The sequence below is a fragment of the Herpailurus yagouaroundi genome, unplaced genomic scaffold (genome assembly GCF_014898765.1).
Source record: "Herpailurus yagouaroundi ecotype Mexico unplaced genomic scaffold, PumYag 182, whole genome shotgun sequence".
NCBI lineage: Eukaryota > Metazoa > Chordata > Mammalia > Carnivora > Felidae > Herpailurus > Herpailurus yagouaroundi.
The window spans coordinates 18930553-18948689 of record NW_024412413.1 but is presented as its reverse complement, the minus strand read 5'-3'; the positions used below and the strand labels follow the sequence as shown (position 1 = coordinate 18948689).

The following is an 18137-nucleotide window of genomic DNA, read 5'->3' as shown; positions in this document are numbered from 1 at the left end:
GCTTGGCTCCGGCGACTCCGTTCTGCTAATCCTCTGGCGGTTTTCTGGGTTATTTAGGCAGGTGTAGGTGGAATCTAAGTGATCAGCAGGACGCGCGGTGAGCCCAGCGTCCTCCTACGCCACCATCTTCCCTCTCCTCTCCAGGCCTGGCTATTTAGAGCATCTCATTTCCCTGGTCACAGACAGTGGCTGAGAGACGGGCCCATGTTCTAATCAGAGCCAATGAGACTCACAGAGAAAACTTTTGTGGAACCTGTTGGAAGGAGATAGAACCTCTAATTGTGTTGAGGTGTCAGCCTGGTGGTGCTGGGCCCACCTCCAAGAGAGACGCCACCGATGGCCAGAGAGCAGGGCCAATGCAGAGGACTCCAGAGTCAGAGAGAGGGAGGGAGGGTGGGAGGGACAGAAGCGTGTGGCAACTTGAGCAAGTTATTGCCACTTTCTGAGCCATATATATATTCAACATAAGGACAGTCAAATCCATCTTGTAATATTGTAATAAGAATCAAATACGTCATCTCTGAAGTGCTGTCTGGATGTAGTAAACATTTCAGAATTTATTTTCTCTCTCTGTCTCATACGTACACACTAACTTCCATGGTTTACTTAGAAAGTAAACACAGCACATTTTATTCCATCTTCCACTTCCATCAAGAGACCTGAGGTTTCATAAGATCCTTGATCTTTGAAGAAATTGTCAATTATTCTCATCAAGTCATGGTCTCATTAAGTAAACTAGACTAAGACGGGGGCGCCTGGGTGGCGCAGTCGGTTAAGCGTCCGACTTCAGCCAGGTCACGATCTCGCGGTCCGTGAGTTCGAGCCCCGCGTCAGGCTCTGGGCTGATGGCTCAGAGCCTGGAGCCTGTTTCCGATTCTGTGTCTCCCTCTCTCTCTGCCCCTCCCCCGTTCATGCTCTGTCTCTCTCTGTCCCAAAAATAAATAAAAACGTTGAAAAAAAAATAAAAAAAAAAAAAACTAGACTAAGACATTTTAGGTTGAGTGCCCATTTAGTTTGAAATAAGGAAGAGATATCTAGTTAAGCCAATTAGGATCCTTCCTCAAAAAAGTGTTTTAAGTAGACGACGTTGTTTCTGAATTATTTCACCAACCAAATACGGCACTCAAGACACTGCAGCACCTGGCATAGCCTTCCCTCTCCTTGGAGTCTTATTTTACACCAGATCTTCCCACATAGGTACTTATCACAAGACAAATAATTTGGTGCCTCAGAACTGCAACTGCCATTTTTCAGCGCCTCTTCAACCTGATGTTTTAAGACTTTCATTAAATGTGCTTGGGCAGGAGAGTCGGAGCATCACTCGGCAGATGGGCGGAGAAGAGGTCGTTAGTTAGCAGTGGTGGCGGTTAGTCGCTTCTTCACCCTCCATAGGAATTGACTCTGGCCCCCGATATGCACATCTCAAAACAAAAGCCCCGTAGCTAAACGGGCCACCCTCTCTCTTTCACTAGTCCCATTCTCTTTGGCTGTAAACTCCAGCTCAATCTTTAATTCTCAGCCTAAACTTTACTTCCTGCTGACCCAGTTGCCCAATCTACATTCCAACTCCTAATTATACGGCCTCGGGACAGCCAAGTTTTAACTTTGGGAACACCTATCTCGTTTACTGTTACTTTTGTCACCGCCTTCCCCGTATTCCCCTGAGGGCATGGGCTCTGTGGGTCTTGCTCTTGGGGTGGGCCCTGGAACTTAGTAGATACATTCTGTCACGTGATCAATATCCTGTGGTTCCATGACTCATAACGCAGGAGCTTGGGCCTCATTCCCCATGCGGAAAGTGCCAGAGATCCGAACGTGGGGGCTATTGGTATGGAGGGTGGCAGAAACCAAGGAAGAGGGCCAAAGTTGAGTCTGAAAGACATTACAAGCTCTGGGGTGAGATGAACAGGCCAGGGAGAACTGGGAACAAACCTCAGAAAGGAGGGAGGGAAATCAGTGGAGAGTAGAATACATTTGATTCTCTTTATATGTGGTAGTTGTGCTACATAAGGTCACCATGAGCTCTGAGCTGGACTCTGAATGCAGAACCACTGGTCCAGAAGAAAATACAGGACTAGGGTCCCATGAGCTCTTGTCACATTTTCATCAACTGGTAACACCTAACTTTGTTTTGTGTGGGCTTTTGTATAAAGAAATCTTATTTAATATATACGGCTGATTCATTAACGTTGATCTCGACAGCACTGTAACTCCTGCCTGAACGAAGCTTATCTAACACACGCATTTTCTCCATAAACACATTACAGCCTTCTCACACTTAGGAACCCTAGACGGCACTTCACCACTGTGCTGGGGGGACGGGGGCATTTTAAACAGGAAAATGATCAACCAAAAAATGCAAAAATTCGGCAACCGGGTCTCTAATCTAAATAGACTTCAAAAAGAACAGTTGTTTATAGTATAGAAGCTGAAATAAGAAGGCAGTGTCACCTTGTTCAGTCTGAGACCTCGTGCATCAGGCAACTCCAATCTTCCCCCACTCTGTGCATGTCTGGGAATGATTGCAAAAGTGCCACAAGAATTGAATTGGAGGTCTCAAATAAATGAAGCAAGTAATCCTCGAATAATGAAAATCCACTGTGCCAGATACTGAGCTAAGAGACCATTTCAAAGAAGAAAGGGATGGTAAACAGGGTCAAAAGTTTAAAAGAGAGGAGCTAAAACGAGTTCTGAAATAGGCTTTGAATTTGAGAACAAGTTCAGCCCTACTAGCCACATGACCTTGGCCACATCACTTAACCATCTGAGATTCATTTGTAAAAATGGGGAAATTGACTAGAAGATCTCTAACGATTCTCAGAGAGCCAGGCATCCATGGATGGTTTTCAATAATCAATTTAACTTACTTGATAAACATGGAGAATGGTGAGGCATTCAATCCATTCCAGGCTTCTCCATTAGGTTTCACATTTTTATTTATTTTTTTAAATGTTTACTTATGTTTGAGAGAGAGAAAGCATGAGCAGGAGAGGGACAGACAGAAGGAGGTGGACGGAGAATCTGAAGCGGACTCTGCGCTGACAGCAGACGGCCAGATGTGGTGCTTGAACTCACAAACTGTGAGATTATGACCTGAGCTGATGTCAGACATTTAACTGACTGAGCCACCCAGGTGCCCCAGGTTTAACATTTTTATGGAAAGAAGGTTAGGGGATCAGTTTCTCTCCTCAAATCACAAGAGCCAGGCAGTAAGTGAATGTCCTTCCTAAGCAGCTCCTGGATTATATGGAGACGTGTGGTCTCTTGACGCTGAGAATCCCGGCGCTCAGGGAAGTGGGTAAGAATGACTTTGGAGTTAGAGAAATCTGAATTCAAAAGGGGATGATGCCACCTACTAGTTATATTATGACCTTGGTAAGTTACTTAACTGTATTGAGCATTACTTTTCCCATCTGAAAACCAGGGAATTATTATTAAGACTAAATAAGATAATGAAATAATGTAAGCAAAGCATTTAGCAAAGCCCCAGACAGAGCAAGGAGATCATAAATTTAAGTTATTATTATTGGCTACCTGAAAAAGTCTCCTGTCTGTACCCGATTTGATGGTGTTCACCTGACCACGTTAGGGCAAAGGCAAAGTGGGGAGAGGTTGCCATGTTCTGTGGTTCCTGTTTGTCACAAGCCAAGGCCCCAAACCCAAATGGGCCTAGGTTTAACCAAAATCAGGTTTAACCAAAGTTCTGGATCTTTCCACTGCGGGAGTCATTCAGAGAAGGGAACTGTCTTATTTTCTCCGGAGGTCTTTCCATCTGGACGGTAATTTTGTATTCAGTCAACAGATCCCTATTATTTTCATAGCCCTCAGAATCTATCAAAGCTGTTAAAGTACCATCCCTCAGGGTTCTGGTCAACTTTTTAAAATTATTTATTTATTTATTTAGAGAGAGAATGAGATGGGCAGGTTGTGGGGGGGGAGAGAATGAGACACAGAGAGAGAGAGAGAGAGGATCCCAAGCAGGCTCCAGCGCAGAGCCTGACATGGGGCTCAAACCCACGAACCATGAAGTCATGGCCTAAGCTGAAATCAAGAGTCAGATGCTTAACCGACTGAGCCACCCAGGTGTCCCAGATCCTGGTCAACATTTATGTCTCATCTTGTGCATGTCTGAAATTTCTCACGTCTTAACTCAGGAATGGAGCTCAGGCCTCAAACGCTGTTTCCCCGTGGTAGCATTTCTGTAGTTCCTGAGGGCTCAAAACAGCAAAAACAGCTCCCTTCCCAAACTGACATCTTTGATATTTGCATTTTCCTTTGGCTAAAATAGGGTAGAATCCCAGACAGAAAACAATAAGCTCCTCTGAAAATTGCCCTTCGCAGCTGGGTCAGATCAGATCAAAGAAGAACGCTGAGGCACGGCTCATCTAAAACCTCAAATGATTCATTATTTCAGTAAAGCAGCCAACTCCTCCTTGAATGTAAATGATTCTCTTTTTCCTTCTTCCCTGTTTAATGTGGAGAATACCACAGGCTGTGTTATTCAGGGCGAGGCCTTTTGTAATTACTTCAGACGTTAGCGCATAAGGACACAACAAAGCTGGGGAGAAGGCCGGCCCGGCACGGTGGGTAATTTTGTTTTGTCTAGCAGCAATTTTTTTTTTTTGAAACATGTGTTATTAAAGGGAGGGTTTAAACACACATGCGCGCGCGCGCGCGCACACACACACACACACACACACACACGCGCGCGCGCGCGCGCGCGCCCCCGCACGCCAAAGGCGGGACTCACTATGCTGGTATTTTCCAAACTTGGGCAAGGAAAAGGTAAGCCAGGAGCGCGCGCTTCTCTCTTCCCCAAGACTAGCAAAGTGGACTTACTGTCGGTAGCTGTAGGCAATGTCAGCAAACTGCTTCCGTCTGGCTCGATACACAGGATCCTTAAAACCCTAGGAGAGAGGAGACACTTGACTTCTCAAGGCTTGGGCAGAGAGGCCTAGCATGTCCCTGTGGGATTTGAATGGGGGCTCTGTGAGCTCTGACAGCCCCGCTCTCCTTCCTCAGCTTCTTGATAAACAAACAGGTACGTGCTTGCTGCTATTGCAATTTTTTAAAATAGTATTTATTGGGTCTTTATTATATGCCTGTCTATGTGTGCTAGGGACTTACTTTATCTGTAAGTCCCACAAAAATCTTGCATGGTAGCTCAGTATGATTATCCTCATGCATCCAGCGTCAACAGTGGCCCAGGAAAAGGAGTCAAGCAAAGATGAGACCAGGGTTTGAAGCACCCAGTTTCATGCTGTTTTCATTGCACTTCAGGGTCAACCTTTATACCGCAGCAGGGGCTCACCTGAGAAATCAATCTCAATATAGAAAAATGAAGATAATCATTTCTCCTTTGAGGCTCACCCACCGGCAGGCAGCCTTTCCCCCAACAATCATAAGCAGCATGTTTCTTTTATATATATATATATATATATACACACACACACACACACACATATATGTGTATATATATATATAATTTATTTGAGGGGGGCATGTGAGTGGGGGAGGGGCAGAGAGAGAGGAAGAGAGAGAGACTCCCAAGCGGGCTCCACACTCAGCATGGAGCCTGAGGCGGGGCTCGATCCCACAAACCGTGAGATCATGACTGGAGCCAAGATCAAGAGCCAGATGCTCAACCGACTGAATCACCCGGGCACCCCACCCCCATAAGCAGCATATTTCTGAAGAGTGGAAAGAAGCCAAGGGTGTCTTTCAGTGTTGGTGGGACATATACCTTAGTCAGAGATGAGCCCAATTAATTAAAAGGGCATTTTCCCTGCACTTTCTTCTAGGAGTCCTATGGTTTAAGGTCTTGCACTTAAGTCTTTAATCCATTTTAAGTTGATTTTTGCAAGGGGTGTCAGATAGGCATCTAATTTCATTCTTTTGCATGTGAATATCTGGTTTTCCCAACTCCATTTACTGAAGAGACTATCATCCATTCCCCATTGAGTATTCTTGGCTCCCTTGTCAACTATTAGCTGTCTGCATATGCATGGCTTTACTTCTGGGCTCTCAATTCTGTTCCATTGGTCAATATATGCCAGTACCATACTGTTTTGATTTGTATAGCTTTGTAATATAATTTGAAATCAAGACATGCGACACCTCCACCTTTGTTCTTCTTTCTCAAGAAGGATTGCTTCTTGACAATAATTTTTCTGGATATAACTCCAGGAGTACAAGCAACAAAGTAAAAGTCAACCAGTAGGACTATGTCAAACTAATACTTTTGCACTGTGAAAGAAACAACCAACCAAATGAAAAGGCAACCAACAGAATGTGAAAAAAATATTGCAAACCGATATATCTAATATAAGGTAAATACCTAAAATATATAAGTAACTCATACAACGCAGCCCTAAGTTTTCCATTTAAAAAATAAGCCATAGAACTGAATAGACATTTTCTAAAGACGAAATACATGTAGTCAGTAAGTACCTGAGAAGATGCCCAACACTCATCTTCAGGGAAATGTAAATCTAAACCACAATGAGATACCACCTGACACCTTTTAGAATGGCTATCATCATAAAGACAAGAGAGAATGAGTGAGGATATGGAAGAAAGGGAACCCTCACGTACTGCATATGGGAATGTATATTGGTGCAGCCACTATGGAAAACAGTATGAAGGTTCCTCAAAAAATTAAATACAGAACTACCATATGAACAGCAGTCTCACTTCTGGGTTTCCATCTAGAGGAAATGAAAATAAGATCTTGAAGAGATATCTATATTCCATGTTCACTGTAGCATTACTCACAATAGCCAACATATGGAAACAACCTAAGTGTCTGTCAATAGACGAAAGGATGAAGAAGATGTACCCATATATATCACATGTATTATAATATATAATATATAGTATAGTAATATAATACAGATATATATCCTACCACTCAACCATAAAAGAAGGAAATCCTGCCACCTCCAACAACATGGATGACTTGTGAAGTTATTGTGCTAAGTAAGTCAGACAGAGAAATACAAATACTGCATTGTCTTACTTCTATGTAAAATTGAAAAAAAAGCTGAATTCATAGAAGCAAAGTCGAATGGTGGTTGCCAGGGGCTGGGGTGGGAGAAATGAGCAGATGTTGGTCAAAGGGTACAGACTTGCAATTGTAAGATGAGTAAGTTCTGGAAATGTAATGTACAGCATAGTAGCTATAATTAATAATACTGTATTATATACTTGGAAGTTGGTAACAGAGTAGATCTTAAATATTCTCATCACACACACACACACACACACACACACACACACACACACACAAATGGCAATCATGTGAAGCGACAGAGGTGTTAACTAACCTTACTGTTATAATCATTTTGCGATATATATGTGTACCAAATCATCACGTTATACACTTTAAAGTTACACAATGTTATGTGTCAATTATATCTCAATAAACCTGGAAAGGGAGGGGGGGTATTTTACCAAAAAAACGATAGTACCTGAATTTTAGAAAAACAAGAGACTAGCATCATACTAGAACTTACTTTGTTCATTCCAAGAATTTCCCAATAAGGGAGGACCTCTACCACCTGCCCCACCTTCCCTTCAAACCAAGGTGTTGATGAATCATAAACAAGGGCTTGCATCATGGAGTGTCATATTTAGAGAAGTATTTTTAAAGGATAAGTACTTCCTGATTTTTAGATATTTTCTTGTTTTGTCTTGTCTGATTGGCTGGTTGGTTGGTTATTTTGTTGTTGGTGGTGTCATTGTTTTCAATCAGAGTCTGCCAGCAGTTCCAAAGAACCAGGGTCCATATATATTTGTAATCTGAGAGTCTGTAGCATAAAGTCCGCCATACAGAAAGAACTACAAACACTTGTTGAAAGAGGGAAAGAAGGAAGGAGGAAGGGATGATCAGAGGGAGGGAGGGAAGAAAGAATGTCTTAGTTTGCTTCTTAAGATATATTTTGAGAAAGAGAAATAAGATATATTTTGAGAAAGAGAATTTTGAGAAAGAGAAAGATATATTTTGAGAAAGAGAAAGATATATTTTGAGAAAGAGAAAGAGAAACATTAAATTGAATGTTTCACACCAGAAAATTAAAATTACTACGTATTCTTATTCCAAATTCAAATCCCAAGTAAATTAAGTGATTATTCAGTTTGGAAAACATTCCATGACACAGTTATTACAAAATATAGCTCTTCGGTTTTCCTCACAGTGCTGAATGGTTTGGAGTCATTAATTACAGGAAGGAAGGCTTAGGAATCTGAAAACTTAAAACTACCCTTGGTGCCCTTCTATTGGATGAAGATAAGTTGCCTTGGGATGATGCAGTAAGTAAACTGGGCACCAGGATTTGATTTCCCAGCAGCACTGAATGCATCCCTTTAGGAGCCTGCCTACCGGGCTAAAGGAAGAACACATCTCCATAGTTAGGACTCAAAATGTGAACTTAATACTTGCCAATCATTAAGGTTTGGTGGACCACAGTCATTCTCACCTACAAGTCTTATTTAACAGTCTGTAATAGGGGCGCCTGGGTGGCTCAGTCGGTTGAGCGACCGACTTCGGCTCAGGTCATGATCTCACAGTTTGTGAGTTCGAGCCCCACGTCAGGCTCTGTGCTGACAGCTCAGAGTCTGGAGCCTGCTTCTGATTCTGTGTCTCCCTCTCTCTCTGCCCCTCCCCCACTCATGCTCTGTCTCTCTGTCTGAGAAATAAATAAACATAAAAAAAAATAAAAAAAATAACAGTCTGTAATAAATGGCTCTCCCCAGCCCTTAAGTATACAGCATAGACTTTTGCACCTATAAGGCGTCTTGGAGAATATTTCTATATTTTGATCAAGATATGAGAAAAATGAAGCCCACGGAGCACCTCCATGGGAGTTTTCTGTTTGCACCATGGCTGACGAGCTGAGGTTTGAGGGTTGCGGCAGGAAACCAGGGGGATGAGGGAAGATCTCCCTTAACCAGTGGATTTTCACTTCATCATGCTGCCTCCAGGAGTGAGAAGCCCGTGACAATCTCTCTGCCCTATTCGGCTCTTTATCTTTGATCCGTAATGTACGTTGTCTAGGTAGTTTGAAGATATTTTCATCAGTGAAAAAAAAAGCTTAATATAAAATTGCATATCCAGGAGGTATCAACTATGATGGAGGGAATGTACAAATGAAGTGATGGAAAAAGTACACCAGGGCCTAACAAACGTTACAAAAATGAGAGAGTAACTTTGATTTTTCTATACGATTCATGCTTTTGAGGTTTTGTACTGTGAGTATGGATTTCTTTTATAATTAGTAAAAAAAGTAAAATAGCATTACAAATCTGTCTCAAATCATTGTGAGGAAGCGACAGAAGATTCACATACTGAGATACGTCGACACACGTACATATATACTTTTCTACACAGCTTTTCCACAGGGAACGTTTCTAACCACAGTCCTTTCCAGCTCAAAGTGCCTAAGAAGTTCATTATCAGCCGTCAAGAACGCCCCCCCCCACCCCAACCAGGCTGCAAGGACTTTTGTTCTCTCGGTTGCCAGGGAAAGGGAGCCGTGGCCCCGAAGTCCATCTCTTGGTGGTTTGGCCTTGATCCTTTGGGCAGCCAGATGACCACAGGATCTCTGCAGCCATGCACAGTACACTCTGAATTAAGCTTCAGTTGATGATGACTAATCATCCTGTCTCAATTAAGCTAATAGCAGCAATTTCAGTAGCACTGCATGTAATTTATTTATAATCACCCTGTCTCAATTAAGCTAATAGCAGCAATTTTGGTTGCCCTGCGTGTAACCAAGTATGTTTTGACAGGAAAATATATTGTTGGTGAAGGAGGAGTGGGGAAGGGGGGGGGGGAGGAGTGGAAGGGACAAAGTGGAGGGAATTCTACAGGAGGCAGTCTACATGCAATCACTTTCCTAAATGTCAGCATTTTTGTGACTTGGGTGTTGATGTGTGTGGTTCTGTTTTTGTGGGGATTTCAGGGAGCAGGTAACCGTACGGAAAAGTCTTCTGGGTATTTCATACTGAGCTTTTCATGTTACCCTTTCTTGATATCATGGCTGAGGTTAAATCTCAGAAATGCCATCTTTAGACTAGCAAGGAGAACAGGGGTTTTCAAGTCAGGCGGGCTGGGTGGATTACTAACCCCAGTCACTAGGAGCTTGGCTTGAGGTTGGCCAGTTCGATTCTCAGAGCCTACGTTTCTTCATCAGTAAAGTGAGACTGTTAGCTCCAGTTCCCTCATGGTGTTGGGTGGGTTAGAGTAGGTAAGGTACACAGGGCACCAAGTAAAACTCTGGACACAAAGGAGACCATCAAAAAATGACACATTTGTGCAAAATGGTGGAAAATTCAAAAGCTGAGAAGTCTGGTTCAGAACATAAAAAGGATAGAGTCTGGAAAGGGTCACTGAGCCCCATCACCCATGGTTGGGCCTTCTAAACAGCATCTGTACAATTCTTTCTTTCCTATTTATATTCCATCTATGCCAACAATGAGAGACTTTTTGTATTCCATCAGCCCCACACCAAGTGGAGAAAGGATGGTACACAGGAGACAAGAGTCTCAAAGTGGTTTAGTAACTGCCATTGCCATCCTGCAGACCCCGCCCAGAGATGTGCAAACCAACAGACCAGGGCAGCACCAACAACAGCCCCGCCCCTTGCCCACTCTCTGTTGCTGGCCGTGCCTACCACCTATAAAGCCACAAAGTCTGTTTTGGAAAGGATTCAGATACCTGGTTGCCCAAGCCAATAACCTGAGAGTCATTGTTTTACTTCTCTCCTCCTCTCTTCCTTCACATCCCATAACCAATCTTTGTCCATTCTTCCTTCCAAATATCTTCAGTCTGTCCTTTTTACTTTATCCTCACTGCTGTCCCTTCGTTCAGGACCCCATCACTTCTTTCCTGGGCTAGCACAACTGCTTTCCAAGTGGACTTTCTTTGTGTCCTTTCCATACCTCCCCCCTCATGCAGCCCCGGTAGATTTGCAAAGTACAGATCTGGTGCAGTCACTCTCATCTTTAAAAACTCTCAATGGCTTCTCATCAATTTAAGGGTAAAGTCCAAAATTTTTAACACAGTCCACAAGGCGTTATGCAATCTGGCTTTTCCTACATTTCCAATTCTGTGTTGAACTACAATGGTAGTCCTGCATACTATGTCCCAAATTTGTCCTAGTTGGTTTTATTTTTATTCTTTTTTTTTTTTTTAACGTTTTTTATTTATTTTTGGGACAGAGAGAGACAGAGCATGAACGGGGGAGGGGCAGAGAGAGAGGGAGACACAGAATCGGAAACAGGCTCCAGGCTCCGAGCCATCAGCCCAGAGCCTGACGCGGGGCTCGAACTCACGGACCGCGAGATCGTGACCTGGCTGAAGTCGGACGCTTAACCGACTGCGCCACCCAGGCGCCCCGGTTTTATTTTTATTCTTTAAACCCACCAGGCTTTTTGCCACATCAGGGCCTTTACACATGCTGTTCCCTGTTATTGAAATACCCTTCCCCATTCTTCTAGACCAATAAGCTACTAATTGGCCTTTCCATCTGGTTCAATTGCATTTTATAGACCTTCTTTGCTTTTTCCCAAACTTATTGATTTTCCCCTACAATACACTTTCTCAACAACCTGAGTGTTTCTCCTTTCAGACAATCATTATACTTGTTAATATCATTAAACTCAGGACTCTGTTAGTCTTACTTATCACTAGATTTTAAGTGCATGGCATAACTCAGCATACTTCTGGGTAGGAGCTGTTAAAAAATTACGCAAAAAAATTACCATGTGCCTTTCCAAAGTCACATTAGATCATTGCCTAACAAGTTCACGGTAAGCTCTAGAGGCATGTATATCTGTCTGATGGGCAATTTACTACTTAGTAAGGCCCAGATTCTTCAGGATTAGATGCCAACTTACAGAAGATGGGCAAGTAGCAGAAGATTTATTTTATGATCAAGTTGCAAATGATTTACGTCCGGTAGATGAAAACACTCACAGTTATGGCTTTCTTGCCTTTGAGAGCATTAATCACTTGTAACTCCATCTCTGTGGTCTTGCTCCAGCACTCAATTTTTCAATGACCATCCATAATTTAGTCTCTTATAGCTTCCTTTGCACCAACATCGTCATCTTGCTGGTTCCCTCGCTACTGAGCTAATAGATTTTTGACCGATGTTGACTATATACCTGCATGATAGTTGTTTTTACTTTTTTGAAAATTATGTTTGGACAGAGCAACTTAGTAGGAGGGCCACAAGTCTTTGATAACTGGCCGACATCTTTAGAATAGACTTTAATGGGGCCTTCGGGTGGAGAATTTTAACTGGCAGAAAGGAAGAGGAGAGGAGTACTAAAATGATAGCCCTCCACTCAGGGAAGAGCAAGGCTCTTTCTGGAGAGAAGAGAAACTCCGTACCTACATCTGAAAGACTAAAAAACAGTTTGAGACCTTTGGATAGTAGAAGAAATAACACAGATGCACAGTACTGCTGATTGATATTTTCTCTACCAGAAAGCACCCCCTCATGTGAATCTTCAGTCTAGACACTGGTGTAGGTGCCAGTGGAGCTGGCATAGGGAGCTCTGGGGTTAGGATCTGTGTGGCCAAGGCTGCTGGTGCTCCCGAAGGCCTGTGTCTCATCCCTCTTTCAGAGAACATTGCTAACCCACATTTCTCAGTCTTCTTTGAAGTTCCTAGCGGCTATGTGACTGGGCTGCAGTCAATGAAATTTGAGTGAAGGATGTGAGTCACCTCCCGACATGGCCCACAGAAACCTCCTGGGAGCAATTGTCTCTCTCTTCCCAGGTGCTGGCAGAAAAAAAAAGAAAGGGTCTGAGACTTGGAGGAAGGTATGGCCCTGAAGTGGGAGGGGCTTAGTCTCTGCAAGACTGTATGGAGAAATCTCCCTACTGGCTTACACTGGAAATACACCTTCAGTTAATCCATGGTGATTCGGGGATTGTTTGATCAGCAGTTAGCCTACCCTAGTTGTTAGAAGACTCCACCCACCTCTCCCTCTTTCCAGAAGTCCTCCCTAACCATTCCAGTCCACAGTGATAGTACATGCCATCTGACTCATTAAACCTGGTGTTTAATCGTCTACTTTTTGTGTGTTATGATTTAAACTAAATATTACCTGAACTGCGTTCCATGGAACACTACCATTTTAGATAATATCGCTAGGTATGCCATTAAAAAGGGGTTCCATCAGTAAAAAAAAGTTTGAGAAACATTAGGTTGAACGAGTTCATGTTTACGGGACTTTCCAACATCCCTAATGAGATCACGGGACTTGCATATGCTTCAAATGGGGCTTTAGCATATACTGTTTCTCCCTTTGATCATGAAAAAAATTTTTTTCATAGATTATAGTTTGGGAAACATGCATATGACCCTTTCACGTGTGTGTGTATGTGTGTGTGTGTGTGTGTGTGTGTGCGCGTGTATCTGTCTTATGCCTTTACAAGTCATGAGGAAGTGAATTTATTTTTCTCTGACAGTCTGTGCTCAAAGTATAAAGCACAGCACACACAGTTCTATGACATCAGTGTCAGAAAACTTAGCGTGGGGAAGGGGCCAGTGGAAGCGACGTCTTCAGGGAGGCCAGCATGTGAGCCAGGCCACAGAAAATGAATAGAGGTTTGCCAGCAGGGCAAGAACAGGTGAGAGGATAAGGAAAATTACCCCAGGTGAAGGAGACAACAGGGACAGGACCACAGACGCTGGGGAACAGGCAGAGAAAGAGTCCGTTTGAGAACGGAAATCAAACAGACCACTTGGATTCTGTCTACCAAGCTTACAGTTGTATCCCTGTCACCTCTGGCACCCCTTTGGGAAGAGCGGACACCCCTTTTCCCTCCACCCCACAACTGGAGGCCCCAGGAGGGCAGAGGCCATGCCGTATTAATCATTTCAGCCCCCTTTCCCTTACATAGCCTGGGAGGCGGCTCACATATACGTGAGGCCACACGGCCGTCTCTGTCTGAGACTTCTCTGAAAATCGGAAAGCGCAACCCTCCCAGGATGGATGGTTCTAACACCGAAATTTTAAAAATGCAGGGAGAGCATTTAGCGCAGTGCCGGCACACAGTCCATGCTCAAGAAACGTTTGCTATGAATGTCACTCGCTTAGTAAATGCCTGGGGAAGGAAGAAAGGGGAGACACAGGCAACAAAGGAAAGAAGGCAGTGTGCACGGGGTGGAATGCGGCTCTTAATTTATTTTCCCACTTGGCCAATGCACACAGGCAGATGCCCTTTACCCTCTGGGGCAGGAACAATCCTTCCTTGGCCGCATTCTTCAGAGTGGCTGTTTTGGAGGCCTTGAAGTGAGATATCGGGTCAAACGTCAGTGCACACTGCCAAGGGCAGGGGAGCAGGCTGCGAACCTGGTACAGAGCGGAACAGAGGGTCCTTTCGGGAAGAACACCGCCACTCCTCACACATGGCAGCCAGGGCCTGTGAGCACTCTGGAGGGTTTACTCTGTCCTTGGCCCATCAGTTCCCAGGATCTGAGGAAAAGCCACAAGAAGGAACAGAGAGAGCCTGGCCTCCTCATCGGGAGGACCGTGTACCAGACAGATGGGTTTTTTTTTTATGATAAAATTCATCACAGTGAGAGGCCAGGAAACAAAGACAGGGGCTGGGTCTGTAAGGAGAAATGAATTCTAGAGAATTCTAAGACCAGCTTATCTACCTGAGGAGACACAAGGATAAAGGGAGGGAAATGTCCATGTCTGTGACCTCTTCCCTCTTCCCTCTTTCCTGGCCATACTCGTTCCCCCAAGTGAGCGGTGAGTGTGACCACCAGAAGGGTCTTGGGTCACGGCAGGAGGTCTGGAGGCTGGTAAGATGGGCTAATTTTCCATTGACTGGGCCAAGGTGGCCAGACAGGTCTTCCAGGGGAACAATATCTTTGCAGATGCTTTGCTCCCAAGGCCCACGGCCGAAGACCTGTCAGTGGGGATCTAGAACCTCTCTTGGCTCAGGTCTGCCGCCCCCAGGAGCCACAGGAGAAGGCTGCACCATCCCCAGGAAGGTGAATGGGGATCCAGCTTTATTTTGGGGGGGATAAGGTACTGAAGTATATATATTAGGAGACTGAACTACAATTTCTATCCGTAGACTAAGTAGTTTCACAAGGAAGCATCAAGGAAGCTATGGAGAGCCCACATCAAGATACCCAGGCAAGCAAATTATTGTCCTAGGGAAAGACTAGAAACTCCCTAAATGCTTGCCATTGGGGGCTGCTTAGTAAGTTATGGCAATGCACAAAAAATTATATAGATAATAATTTTATGATATATATAATTTAATAATATGTATTAATTTCTAAATAATAGAAAGAGAGGGGGAAACAGATGTGGGGAAGAGAAAGGAAGCACACTAAAATTAACACTGATTGTTTCCGGACAGTGTGACAATAGGGGATAATTTTTTTTCAATTTTGATGTGTGGGTGTCAGGAGGGAACTCGCCTTTGTTTCTAAAATAGTTTCTCGTTGTAAAAAAAGAATGCAGAGCACTACCAAGAGAAAAAGGGAAATAACTGGAATTATGGGTGATCTTTATTTTCTTCTCATGCTTTTCCGTATTTTTGAGTCCACTATCAGGGGTTTACTATTTGAGTTAGAATAAGCAACACTTGTTCATATTTGAAAAGGCCAGTCTACTCCAGAAATAGGTCTCTCTTTGTCTCTGAGAAAGCACCAGCGTTTCTGCCACTGGCTAGACCTTTGTCTTTGGCACCATGAGGACTGGATTAGGAATCTTAAAACCCAAAGCTTAGCATGGGACCTTGGAAAAGTCCCATTTGCTCTCACTGGGCCTCAATGAGTCTACCTGTAAAATGGGAACATCTGCTTTGCTTACTGCAAAAAGCCTTTGTGAAGAGCAAGTTCACGATTCACTCAACTGTAAAGACCCACAGAGATGTAAGAAAACTGCTGAAATGCAGACACTCTCACTGAGTTCCACTAAACCACTGTAATGAAACAGCTTCCAAGTCATTTAAAGATTAAGGAGCCACCTACCTGGGCAGAGAGTAAGTGACAGCCGATATGACTGTGGCACTTTTCATCTATGGAGGCTGTCAGAACTGGTCCTGACCCTGAGTCCAGCCTGAGCTGCTCCCCCTCCCCAAACCCCTGCACCACACAAAAAAATGGTGATAAAGTCCCCCACCCTGGGCCTTTTCTCAGAAACCAGTAAAGAACAACCTGCTCCCTTGCCCACAGGGGATGGGATGCAGTCTGACTTCTTTGGTATATCAGACCTTCTAAAATCTGACCCTCACACCTCATGCACCAGCCAGCCATTCCAAAATATTCCAGATACTTTCAGGACTCTGAGCCTTCACATATACTGTTCCCTCAGCATCTTCTACTCAGTTTGGGGGATCCAGTTCCAATGTCACCTCTCCTCACTGCCCTGCTGTACCTGGCAGAGTTGTTAGTGGTTTACTGTTTCCCAAACACTTGAACTGAACCTCTTTAATTGTACAAAGCCGGAAAGATGATTTACGTGTGTGTGTGTGTGTGTGTGTGTGTGCAAACACACACCTACATGCATATATTATACATAAACAATAGTTTCTGGAGGCCGATCCATATTTGCTCCAACAATAAAAATGACCATGATAATGATGGTGCTGATGATGTACAAGAAGACACCCTCCAGATGTCTGTAGTACAAGCAAACAAATGAAGACACATTGCTGGGGATCAGGGAGGGGAGTAGGGGCGGGGAGGGGTGGGCTGAAAGGATCTCACGGGAAGGACCACAGACATGGGGACTCACAGGGTGGTCTGCATCCAGTTCCGCTCCATAGCTGAGGATCTGGTTGGCAAATCTGTCGAGCTCTTGAATGGTTCTTGGGAACCAGGGCACTGAAACACAGAGAGGGCAACATCCTGAGTAGGGGATTGGCAGGACATGGCCGAAGGTCAGAAGCATGGCGGCAGCCCCAATTAGACAAACCAGTGAGGGGGCAAGTGGGCTCCCCAAATTACTGTAATTCAAAAGTTGAATCCCATTTTCCTTGGAAACTAATTTCTTAAAACTTCAGCCTTGTTCAAGTGTAACTGACAGATAAAATTATAAGATATTTAAAGTGTACATCGTTGTGATTTGACATAGGTATACATTGTGAAAGCATTTCCCCCATCTAGTCCATGAACATATCTGTCAACTCACACACATTTACCTTTGGGGGTTAGTAAAAATATTTAAGCTCTACTCTCTTAGCAAATTTCAGTTATATAATACAGTGTTATCAACTACAGTCACCACATTTTACAGTAGGTCCTCAGGCCTTATCTACCTTATAGCTGAAATATACCCTTTTACCAACCTCTCCTTATTGTCCCCAGCCCCCAGCCCTTGGCAATCACTAACCTGTTGTCTGTTTCTATGAGTTTCATGCCTTTTTTTTAAAGGTTCCATACGTAAGAGATACCATGCATTATTTGTGTTTCTCTGACTTATTTCACTTAGCACCTTGGAAAAATAATTTGAAAACATATTCTCAAACATATTCTCTTTCCTGGAGATTTTCTCTGAATTTCCTCAAAATTTGCCTCCTCCTACCTCTAATAGCAAAGGGGAGTGGTTTTTTATAGTTTTCTTTCGTGGCAGAGTATTGCATGTAACCCCAGAATATAAATTAGATAAAACCAGAGCTGTTCTGTCTTAAGCAAGGGACCCTATCTCATGACCCCATCTTCCTAACACATGCTTCCCTCACAAAGACTTCCAGGCATCCTGGCAGAATCTTTTGATGCCAAAGCCAATTTGAAAGTCACTGGTGAAACAGAATGGAGTCAGTCAGTCTAGGATCTGACAGCACTTCATAGTACCTAGAGAATCTGCAGGCTTGCTTTTGGAGCAGCCTAGTGGGGAAGTAGATCAGGCCTGGGCTTGTGGTCTACAGAGAAGACCCCCTGGGGGTGGAATTGCCCCAGGAATAAACAGAGACTAGGACATTTGGATTGTAAGGTCCATGAGGGTAGGAACCATAAGTGCACTGTAGTTCAACTGCATGGAGGAGAGGGAGGTCATGAGGGAGGGAGGGAGAGAGCAAGGAAGAAAAGAAAGAAGAAAGAAAGGGAAGGAGCGGTAGAGGCAGGAGGAAGGAAAGATGGAAGGAAGGAAGGAAGG

The 18137-nt window shown here is 43.9% G+C and overlaps 1 protein-coding gene across 2 annotated transcripts in view; it reads right to left on the bottom strand.

Moving 5' to 3' along the window:
• PAH (phenylalanine hydroxylase) overlaps positions 1 to 18137 on the bottom strand; it is a 113909-nt gene that overhangs the window by 27918 nt on the left and 67854 nt on the right. For both annotated transcript variants that reach the window (XM_040491057.1, XM_040491058.1), the window contains 2 exons: positions 16779 to 16867; positions 4840 to 4907 (listed from right to left, as the gene is read on the bottom strand). In XM_040491057.1, the coding sequence (XP_040346991.1) occupies positions 4840 to 4907; positions 16779 to 16867 (157 nt within the window). The remainder of the gene's footprint in view (positions 1 to 4839; positions 4908 to 16778; positions 16868 to 18137) is intronic.